The sequence below is a fragment of the Erithacus rubecula genome (assembly GCF_903797595.1).
Source record: "Erithacus rubecula genome assembly, chromosome: 3".
NCBI lineage: Eukaryota > Metazoa > Chordata > Aves > Passeriformes > Muscicapidae > Erithacus > Erithacus rubecula.
In genome coordinates, this window is record NC_136689.1 from 44,724,145 (window position 1) to 44,736,285 (window position 12,141).

At 33.1% G+C, this 12,141-nt stretch overlaps 1 protein-coding gene across 6 annotated transcripts in view; it reads left to right on the forward strand.

Annotated features, from left to right (window-relative positions):
* Nucleotides 1-12,141, forward strand: part of BBS9 (Bardet-Biedl syndrome 9) — a 286,703-nt gene that overhangs the window by 59,119 nt on the left and 215,443 nt on the right. For 5 of the 6 annotated variants that reach the window (XM_079302571.1, XM_079302574.1, XM_079302573.1 and 2 more), the window contains 5 exons: nt 685-738; nt 2,590-2,692; nt 3,625-3,729; nt 5,729-5,743; nt 10,369-10,509. In XM_079302571.1, the coding sequence (XP_079158697.1) occupies nt 685-738; nt 2,590-2,692; nt 3,625-3,729; nt 5,729-5,743; nt 10,369-10,509 (418 nt within the window). The remainder of the gene's footprint in view (nt 1-684; nt 739-2,589; nt 2,693-3,624; nt 3,730-5,728; nt 5,744-10,368; nt 10,510-12,141) is intronic. The other variant, XM_079302572.1, reaches the window with a different exon arrangement.

Sequence of the window (12,141 nt, forward strand, 5' to 3'; positions counted from 1 at the left end):
AAGTTCAAATCAGTAATTTGATATTATAGCAGAAGTGAGAGAAGTGTTTCTTTATAGTAGTTTAAATGGGAACATTTTCTTTAACTGTAGTGACTGACCTGTTTCAAAATGAAATGGAAGCATAAAATAAAATTAAGATAGACTGCAAGGTCAAGATAAATTTTGAAGTAGATGGAATTGTCTATTGAAATAGAAATTAGCAGGATCATTGAAGCACCTGTTAGAATTTTCTTTTGAAGTTTCAGGTATATTTCTGATTGTTAAATAATATGTGATGATTTTATAGTATGTTGTGTATATAATATATTGGCAGATTGGAAGTCACATTTCTCTACTGAATAGCAGAAGGTATTTCCAGAATTTGAATAAATATACAGTCAAAAGTTGTGTGCCAAACAAAACAGTTTCAAATATTTGTATATACATCAGAGTGTATTAGTTTCTTATATATATAACATTCACAACCTTTTGCTATTCTTTTTGCAGGGAATTTCAGAGACTTCACATTTTCAGAAGGAGCTTAGAAATGTATTTTGTATTTTAATCTGTCATAGGAATGATAAGTCCTTTAATGTTAATTCTGTGTTTACCAAGTTGATGGTAGGAAAGTAATACTGCTTTTATTTTGTTTCCTTGTTCATGTGGAACATTGAATTTACTCTGTTTTCATCTTTTTCTTCACAGCAAGCCATTGACAGTGAGGTAAAAGCAGGAACAGTACCATCAGTCACAGTAAAGGTACTGTGCCTAACTCAATAGCATTTGAATAGTGGTGGCAGATTGTAAGAAGCCTGTCACTTTCTGTGTATTTCACTTAGAACATGGGAATGAGTGAAGTTTGAAATGCAATGTATACTGAATTTTTTTGTTCTCCTTAGTGTCATTCTAGCACAGCTCCTGATGCAGTTTTATTTTTGATAGACTGAACAATAAGCTGTCACAGAAAAATTATTAGGATGTAATGAAGTAGTTTTGGAAGTAATGAGAAAATTTTTTCTGATGGCAATAAATGTTTGGTTACTCAAATAAGAAGTTTGTAATCTTCAACTGCCTATTTGTTATCAATAAACAAAAAGAGACTTTCTTTTGTAAAAATACTTTCATAGCTTTAGCAATTAAAAAAAGTGTAGGAAAATCTAATTAGAAAATTGCAGTTCTTCATGAGAGCTGGTGCCTGTAGCTGATTGTAAAGCAAGTGTATGTATGTGTGCACATGCATGTGCATGCAAGTGTGAGTTTTCCTCAGTATTTCCTAAAAAGGGTCATGATTTTTATTTCTGACTTTAGAATGATCTTCTAAGACTATCAATAGAGTTTCATTTTTAAGAACCTTGCAAGTTCTTTTTCTGTCTAGAGTGATAAATTCAGATGGTAACTGAACTGTTTGAACCAGATGACCTCAGACTAGTGGGGTTTACTTGTACTTGGTCCAACATATTTTTCTGCATTTTTAAGTGCTAAAAATGATACAGGATGAAACCACTATTCTGATAAAGTCAGTGATAAGTCTGCTCAAAGAGGTTCCAATGAATTATGTATTTATATAGTTCATAAGCTTTTTAATGGGAAGACCTAATTCCCCATTCTCTTTTCTTGTTTATGCATCTTGTACCTTTTAGTGAAACAAAAATAGTAAATATAGGAGTTACCATGAATTAATTTTTTTCTAGAATCTTTTTTCTGTGATAAGTTCCTATAACCGGTGTATTGTTAAACCTAAATCAATGTTGATCTTAATTATGTTAAAGTAGTCAAAATAGTTTCCTAATACTTGAGTCATTTTATAAGTAATAATATTCTAAACTGATTTAACCTGGTTGTAGTGAGCTCCTTGGTGGACCAGCAGTGCAAAATAGATGATATTAAATATATGGTCTCTGTCTATGTAAACCACATTCAGATCTCAGTTACCACTATACTTTCATTTTAGATATGAGTTAGGGACACTGTTTTGATATCTATTGGTTTTGCAGTGAAATAACTGTGCACGATAGAAGCAATGGGGGCCACTCTATGTTTAGCTGAGCTTTCATTATCCAGACTTGTTGTGCTGAGTATCCTATAGATTGATTTTAAAATTTTGTTTGCAGTAAAAAAAAAACAAATAAAACTTTAAGTTATTCAGTGGACTATGCATTACTGTTTGCAGTCAAAGGAAATAATTTCTTTGGTTATCTTTGATTTTATTATTATTATTTGTTTGGGTTTTTTTTCACCATAGTCACGTAAAAATTGCAAAATTTTATGTTTGTTTGGATTGGAATGAATACTCATGACTCTTGAAGGATATTAAACATTCAATTAATACTTTAGCTTTAGTTTGTCTTGGGTTAAAATTACAAAGAGCTTGAGAAGTCCCCTCAGGTTTTTGTAATCTTTGAAGTTACTGTATATCATTATTGGCTGTGAATATATAAGAATTGTAAAATGAAAATACTGGTTTTGAAAATGAAATTTTAAATCCCTAAGTGTTGTTGTCAAAATTATCTTTGCAGATTTTTGTATCTTTCTGTTGGTTATGAACTTTTTTCCTGCTATGTAGATTAATTGATTGCTTCCTTTAAATACCTCCCATGTCCCTTGGTCTAGATAACAATCCAGAGCAGAGTGACTGCGCGGAAGCCAAGCCTGGCCGTGTGTGTGCAAGCTCCATTAGCAGTGACCTGTGATCAGTTTGTCTTTGATGATTTAGGTAAATTATGGTGGTACCACCAAAGCTCTTGTATACTATTACTTTTCCTGAGGTTTGAAAAGTATAGCCCAGCCTCCAGTGAATGCATGGGGACAAATATGCAGCATTTAAAGATAACTTAAAGTTTGCCTTGCCTGTACTCCACAGCATCTAGATACTGCTTGGTTCATGATGATGAAGTAGATAGGAGTGGAGTTGTTTACTTGTTTGTGGTATGATGTGTGGCAGGTGAAGAGAGACAAAGTGGCAGCTTAATGATGGAGGCAAAAACCCTCCAGTTATTCTGTAGTACTTCTGCTGGGTTATTTTGTTTTGCTGACATTTCTGTCTATATAGAAATGCCAGTCTTGATCTACAAACAAGGGCAGTAAGTTTGTAGACTAGGGGACAGTAGCATCTGTTCCCAATGTAGCATCAACTGTTTGGAGGTAAGACTGCAGGGGGGGATTGCATTTAAGACTACATGGAGCTGAAGGTCAGGCCAGTGTGCCTGGTGCTTCAGTTGGAAACTCAGGCCACTATTACTCTGAAGTGGGAATAGTCCCTGTTGAAACAGGGCTTTACTGACTGCTACTGTCATTTGAAGGGGCAGTTCTTATATTTTCTCAACATGTGATAAGAGCAAATGGATTTGTAAAATACTAAAATTGCAATGTAAATACTAAAATTGCAATGTAAATCTCATTTCTTTTTATATTCTCCATGATCAGTATACAGAATTTTTTTATAGGTTATGCTTCAAGATATTTAGAGGCCATAGTTTGCCTTTTACAAATTAAGCATTAAAAAAAAAGGCTTCTCCAATGATTTGATAAAGGTGAACTAATAGGGAAACTATCATAATGTAGTAGAATAATTCTCAAAGGTCTAGAAAATATTCTGCTTTCATTTGGATGCTCCTATTACTTGATTTAATTTTGTGTTGTTTTTAGAACCAGATTCATCTGAAACTGTGGTCGTATCTGTCTTTTTGAAGGAGAATTGTTCTCCACCAGAACTAGAAGGAACTTGTATGGTTTCATATAATATACCAACAGGTAAGCCACTGAAGACTTGAAATTGATGTGCCTATTTTTTGAGGCCTTTTTCCCTATGTGTTTCTTATAAATGTTATTTTGAAATATACTAAAGGCAGTAGTAATTAAAGAAATAATGTTTATCTAGTCTTCAGTTTTAGTTAGCATTTTATGTTGCATCAGTTTTTACAATTGATCTTATGAGGTAAAATCATTGCTTGGGAAACGCCTGTACCAGCTTTCTCACCCTGTCCTATCAATTGGCTTCTGTTCTGCTCCACCTCTTGGAGTGAGAAGTTGATTACATCCTTATGACTATTCACCCTTCTCCACAATGTGATGATAATGCCTCCCCAGAGAGAATGAGATCTGAGTAAGCATTGGGAGTGATTATTCCTCACTTCCTTTTTTAACAGATGAGCATACTCATTCCAAACAAAATACTAACCCGAAGAAGTAGAAAAAACCTTGTCATTTTATGATTTTACAGTGTCCTAGTGATAGAATATATAAATTTATTCTGCTATCTATAACTGAAGTTTTATTATCTTAGTGTTCTACACACAGCCTGGTGAATGTATCAGGCTACTGAGCAGCTATATTTAGGCAGGGCTTCCATGTTAAATGTTGCATAAACCAGTTTAAGCTGTTAGTTCTTCACTTCTTGCTGCTTGGCTTTGCTCCTGCACTTTCTCCCTTGTTGTGGTCACACAGTCACCAGTTGTTTCTCAGCCAGATTTGCTGATTTGGTTCATTGTGCAAGGACAGAGCTGTGCCAGCACAAGTGGAGTAGACTGGCATGAAAAAAGTGCATGTGTACTAAGGGCTTCTGTGAAGGGTGGTGGTCTTGAGTACCTTATCCTATCCACACATTTATGTAAATATTTTCTTTGTAACATTTCACACTTCAAACATTGTGTTTATGATGATAGTCTAGGCTGTTGCATGAGTAAAGTGTTTATTTCTAGAAAAATAATGAAGTGCATGTTTTTAAAGAAAAAGAAGCCCTTCCTTTTAATTACATAAACAGCTAGTACAACTTCAGTCCCTCTGTCCTGTGATTCTGATTGCATATTCCTTGAATATGAGATGCTATGCATTCATAACTGTCCAAATTAGAGATGTGGCCCTAGACAGATTTTTGGCATGACAGAATAGGTAGCACACTAGTGACTCTCTTATATCCTCTGATTTTGAATGCTAGCATTTTGTTTTGCTGGTCTCGTTTCTGTAATTTTGCTTCCTAATACCAAAAAATAAATATATTATTTCTTTCAGGTAATGCTAATAAAACTGACATTTGTATTTTAGATATTGTTGGATTTTGCAAGCCTTTTGGCTAGGGAAGTAAGAAAATCTTGCATTTTGAATGTGTTTGATGGTTTATATGCTATTAAAAAAAAGAGCAAGTAGACATGATATCTAACAGAATTATGGAAATTGAAGAATAAATTTTAAAAACTGATCTTTGGTGGTTGAACTACAAAGACTTCTAAGTAAAGGAACATAATTAGTGTTAGAACTATGATCTACTAATTTTTTAAAAATATTTATTTAAATTTTTAATCTGAGAGAATTTTCTTTGGAATTACATACAAATAGTAGTGTTACTTGGCAGTCAAATCCTTAAATGTAATATACTAGTAAACAAACTTTTAAGTGCTTTTGTGACTTTCTTTTATCTGAACAGGGACTGTTTCCTCTGTAGTTTTTTAAGATATTCATATTTGTGGCCAAATTGCTTTTCATTCTATCTCTGTGGAATTCATACAGCTGAAGCTTGATGAGTCAGTCACTTGGATGGGGTTGCACTATTGTGAATGTGGTCTCATGTCTGGTTTTTGGCTAGAATTATGTCTTTATGTATTGTCTACTTAACAAATGTGGCTTAAGTTTTTAAAACTCTGTTACATTTCCTTTTTTTTTAATTTTAATTTTTTTTTTTTTATAATTTTTTTTTATTTGAGCAATATCTCATATATTATTCTCCCCTTTTGTCCTGTTGCTGCTTCTATGGCAGAGCTCAATCCTGAAGGTGAGTGAATGCAAAAAATGCAGTTTTGTGGGTGGCAGTGTATGCTTAATTAAATAGATTTGGAAGGGAACTGGTTTTTTGCCTATTATTTTTATAAGTTCTTATTTTGGTTTGATGCTATGAAGGTGTGAATATAGAGAATAGGAGGTCATAAGGATATTTCTTGGTGAAACATATTGCACTTTCCTATATGTAACATGGGAATTTCATAAAGTATTCCTTATACATTGAGATTGGAAATTGGAAACAATTATACTTTCTTATATCTGTTTTTTTCCCCCAGTTTTAGCAGTTAGGCAACTAAATTATATCTTTGGTGAAACTGAAACAGCTATTAGGCTGTTTATGGTGTTCGGGCTGAGTAGCTCTGAGAATGATGTCACAGCATGTCTTCATTCCAATTCTTATTGGAAACATTCAAGGCTGCAAGGCTGCTTTCTGTCTGAGACTACAAGCAGTACAAAACTTATCTGTAATTGTGGTAGATATAATTATTGAAAAAGGTATAATTAAGAGACAAAAAAAAGACTGGAAAATTAGCTTATGTGTATGTAGAATAAAAAGAGAGAAGGATGGTTTTGCAGTGTAGTTGTAGATGTGTTGAAAAGATACCATGCTTGCAGAAGACATTTTATGAAATATAGAAATATATTAAGAAATATATTAAGTACACATTTCTTCTTGTTTTGGGAATGTTAAAAAAATTGATTGTCATACATTTAGAGATCAATTGAAAGGGATTTTTCAGTTTTGCAGTTTTCCTAAACAAGAGTTATATATGTATGTATATTTGAGTCTTATTTTTCAATACTTATGCTCTTTCGAGCTTGCTAGGTACAGTAAAAAGAAGCAAGAAGATAACTGTTACGGTTCCCCTCCTTTTCTGGTTCCTGGATATTTTAGTGGACCTTGAGGTGTTGTACAGGAAAGAGATACTTGAAACATCTCAATAAGATACTACCCTTTACAAGAATGACTGTTACTCTGTGGCATGTTTCTTCTATACAAAGTAATTTTAAAAATTAATAAACTGTATAAAAACAAGTGTATATAGTTTGAAAGAATGCTATTCTAAAAATGAAGATTGGAGATATTTTAAGAAATATCAAAACAAGATGAAGAACTTATTCTGAAGAGAATATTGCAGAGCACAGTAAACTTTGTAGAATTATCTGTGACAAGAATCTTTTTGGGTTACTGTAGGGTACACGAACTACATAAACTCAGAGTGATCAATACCAGAGCAAATATTAAGTCTCTGAATATTTAACATCTTCAATTGGAAGATCTGAGTTTTGATACTTTTTATCATGCACATTAATGTTACATTTCGAAATAACTAAATTAATGCATGAGGAATGTAGAAATGAAATAGTATCTACCGGGCATATGACTATTTTATTACTTATACCAGGTAAGTGCATTGTGTGCCTTTAAATACTAATACCTTATGAGATAATTTTAGACAGCTGTTTTGTTTTAGATTAGAGGAGAATCTGAATTTTTACTTCTACTATTTTTTCTTTAATATAGTACTAAAATTCTATATCATGCAAAGTATCTGAAATCTAAATGAAGTGGTATCGATGACTTAATGAAGGGATGCGACTACTGTTGGGCTAAAAAAGATTTATTAGTCAGATAAACATAAGCCTCAAAGGCCATGAGATTTTAGAGGAGTAAGAAGTTGGCTATAGCTCAAAGTAGTCACAAGTTTCTTCATTATAAGGCAATATGTAACATTCTAATCCAATGGAAAGTTGCCACAAAGTTTATTTTGTTTTTCTGACCTATCACCTTTACTTAATTCTGCCCCACTGCATATACTTTTATCCAATGCTACTACTACATGTACACACATATGCTTCTATTGTAACATCTAAACTCTTAGCTTACTCTATGCAATTACATTACTACACTATAAAACCCTTCTTACCTAATCCAGCTTCTTACTTTAGGCGTATTCTCACTTACAACTATAGAAACATAAATATATAATTTCTCTGCTTAATGTCTGTGTACTTTTATTTTTACATCAATCCAGGCTTCTTTCAAGGCTGCAAATGAAAACCATTCAGCATCTGTGGAAGTTTCTACCTTTCAGTTTCCTACAAAGTGTGATGTGTTGCTAGACAGAGTATCAACAGGTTGAGGAAATTCTGACATGGCTACTACTTTGTTTCCCTACTACCATTTAAAATTCTGAAATACTCTGAAACATTTCCCACCTGATTTTCACTGTAGTGGTAAATTTTGTTGGAGCTTTTTTGTTTGTGTTTCTTATATGCAGCTGTTTTGGATTAATTGACTAAAAATCTTCCCAGTCTCCTCCAAAAGCTAGATAATATTTGATTTAGTTTTGATTTGACCTTTGTCTGAAATGTTGAAAAGTTATATTTATGATGAGGCAGACTGACAGCAGATTATATAGAAAAAATCAGTCTTTAAAAACAAGAAAAATGTCTTGTTTTAAATATAAAAAAAAGTCAAAATACTTTTGTCCTGGTTTAGGGCAAATTTGGGAGGAAAGTTCTAAAGGGGTCCCTCTAGAAGGCAGATTCAAAGTGACCCCTCCCCCAGCAGGTTCAGGAAAAGATTTTCTTGGAGAAAAGTGGAAAAAACCTTTTATTTAACAAGTAAAGTATTCTTAAGAAAGAAAAAAAAAATATACCACAATAAAACCTCTCACTATTCTGAAGAGATGGCAAATTCAGAAAGTCATTGTTACGGGATGTATGTTGGCTCTCTCAGTCTCTTATCAGTCCCTCCTGTGCTGGCAAGTGCCACGTCCCAGGCCCTGGTGGGTCACAGGTGCAAGCTCCTGGTGTTTTTATAGGTTTTCAGTTCAGAGCAGGTTTGAACAATTTCAAGAAATAGAAAAGCCACAGTCTGGGGAACTTCTATGCCTTAGCTAGAAAAACAAACTGAAAAAAACCAAACTGAAAAGCAAAGGAGAACTCTCTCCTACTATGTGTGCTGCCAGCAACACAGTCTGTCAGAAGGAAAGCTGAAGTACTGATCTATGTTATTTTGAATATAACCCCCTCATACATTCCATCGCTTGTCCTTCTCTCCCTTCACTCTCAGATCTAGGTCTAAAGGTGCAAAACTTATTTCTGGGATAAACAGATGAATGGGGATACAATTCAGCATCATAAAGTCATCCCAGGACACTACTTTTGCTATTATTGCTATTGCATATCTAAGTTCAATACTAAGATGTTTGTCTTATGCTGTCATCAAGAAAAATTTTAGTTTTCCCATCAGATGATGAAGATACAGTTTAATGAATCATTCTGAAAGATCATGGGTTTATTTTCAAGTATTCCTTTAGGAATTTTCCTTGGAACCTGGAGGTACTCTAATTACGAAGACTTGTCTTCAACTTGAATGATCTTTCTGCTCAATTTTGGTATGATTTTATATTTATAAGCTGCTGCAGAATAGTTACTTGGAGGCATTATCAGCCATCCAAAACAGCTTGTGAATTGACAACCACATGGAATAATCTGAGCCTTATGGTATCATTTTTTTCCTGAGATGAGTCTTAGAAGTAATTTTTTTTTTTATTGCAAGACATTTGAGAAGCATCAAAAAACCAAAATTACTAGCAAAAAGTGTTGCTTGGATGGCTATTGAATGTTTGAGCTCATTTTTATACTCTCTGCATATACCTCTGTGTAGCTATTAGTTTCATGACTTCTCTGGCAGTAACTTTCTTTACTGTCTCGAAAAATCTATTTTGTTAAACAAAATTTTCCTGTAGGTGCTTCATTAAAAAAATCTCCTTAAAAAACTCCACAATCTGTCTTCTCAACAGAGCAAGTACTCCATATTTCATAGCAATGAGTACTTTTGCCTTTTGCATAGAACATATCAGGCAATTGACACACCAGCAATTTGAAGTAGTATTTATATCTGAGAAATTTTTGACATGTTCAAATGTGTTTTCTAAATGTTACTGTTAAAACTTTCTCTTTTCTCCTGCACCATTCTGATAGAATTGCTTGTGATAGTAGATCCTAATATTCAAGGCAATAGTCAGTTTGTTCTACAGTTCTGTTTTATTATGATGCAATAAGTTGAAAGATAGAATATACATTTGGATAATTACCTCCATTTACTACATTCTTTTTCTATGCCACAAACTTCTGACAGATAATATGAAGGTTGCATAGGTGTTATTTTAGAGCATATAAAAAAAAGAGTAAATATGCTCATAAAAAGCATTTGGTTTGTGGTATTCCTGATGAAAATGTTGATGCTTGAATTCTGTACTTGAAGCATCAGGAGTAATCACACAGCTGTTGTTTATGTTAAAGTGGTATTGTTTGCCTAGAGCATTAAATAAAACTAATCTTCATTGAATAATAATTAGTATACAGTATGCAGTAGTTTTGTTAATAGCTCTTGGTTTCCCCTCCATATAAAAATGTTCACTTGAGAAGGTAATTAGAAGTATTCAAATTTAAAGATATTTTAAGTGGAAAATTTAGAAAGAGAATTTTATATTGTTTTGGTTTAAATGCGTGCCTTAATTACATTTAATATCTTGCTGTACCTCTTTGAGGACAGTGGTATGAAGTATCCTGAATTCAGAATGAATCTGTGTTTTTTCATTTTAGGAATACCAAGAGTTTCACAGTGTAGCTTCAGTCTGCCTTTGAAGTTGGTTTGCTTTCCAGTTCAACCTTCAAAAGCAGCAAACCACAAGCTGACTATTGATACCAACAAACCTCCTATCAGTTTTGCCACTATTTTTCCAGGTAGGTTTTTAAATATAAGAGGTGTTAGAAGTTCCCAATAGGAATTGTTTGTCCATGTGAAACAATGAGCTTTTTTAATTGAAAAAGCTTATGTTAGTATATTGAAAAATATATTTTGTAAGAAATGATGGCATAATACTTCAATAATAATACACCTAAGGTAGTATACCTGCCTCTGGTCAAACTGCAGATTTCTTTACATGGTATAGATCTAATTTTTGTGTATGCAGACAATAATTTTACATGAAATTGCTTAAGCAGTATTGTAATGGGCAAAACTTGGGTATTCATTTAAAAGAAAGTATGCAGGGCAAAGCAGAAGTGGCAAGTGTTGTATGTAAAGGGTATAGTTGCTTTGGAGGACGACTTGTAGAGTATTTGATGTATCAGCCTGAAGCTGATTATATTTAATAATTTCAGTAGCATTCTTGGACTGGAAAGCAGACTTGAACATTTTCTGATGTGCAAACCCAAGTTATGTTCTTTATGCAGTATTATATTAAAGTACCATGATGGAGAAATTCAATTCCACTTAGGACAGGAAGAAGAAGAATGAAATTGAGTGCTATAAAGTGTAATGTTAAGAAAGTAAATTTTGCTGTAATCATGCACTCACAATTTGGAAGAGAGAAGAGGTGGAAGTTACCACAGGAATACTCTGTGGTACAATATGTTGTAATCGTAAGCAAACAAATAAAAATTGACGATGCATTATGCAAAATGTTTCCGTGCAGGAAACCAATATCATGTTACTGTGCACTGGCAAACTGACTGCTAGTTGCTGATACTAAATCAAATATAATGTATATAACTCAAAAGTGTAGAAAAATGTTATCTAGAGATTTTAAGAGAATTAAAAGAAAGTGACTCATTTATCTTAAAAATACACAGGCAAAAAAAAATGCAGTTGACTTCAGTAAATATTTTGTGGCTATATCATTGGTCTAAATGATCATATTAGCAGAAGAAATTAAGAAACAGGGCTTATAAAATGGTTGTGAATAATTTCATCTGGCAGTGATTAAGTTTGAAATTCAGATGACTAAGGTTATGGAACAATTTGCTGAGCGCTATATGGGCCAACAACTTTACTATCGTATTTTTAAGGAGTAGCTGCATCTCTTTTATAGCTTTTATATTTGTCTGAGAAATGCGATGTAGGCTTTGTTGGTTTTTTGGTTTTTTGGTTTTGGTTGGTTTTTTTTGGTAGCATGACTCTCTTAATTTTAAAGGTAAATATAACTTTTCTCTCAAGTGGATATGCTGTGTAATACTTGAAAAATAGCACCATTTTTTTAAATGTTTCTATCTTGAGGTTTTCATGGTGGGCTTCCATTATAGCTAAGCAATAGTGCTTTCAGAATAGCACATTGTCTTTTATTTTTAGCCTAGGGATGCATTGTTGAGAATACAATACAAAGCATAAGACTGAGAAGGCATTAAAATGTTCTGATTTCTGTTAATTCCATTTACAGTGATTAAATTAAGAGTATGCAGTTTTATTATGTTTATATTTATTATTATGATGTAATTTGTGAACAAACTTTGAATTATTGGTGAGCACAATAAAAGTTGTATCCATTCTCCACGTTTTGCTTATTTTCAGGAGAAGTAGTGGGAATAGTGATGACA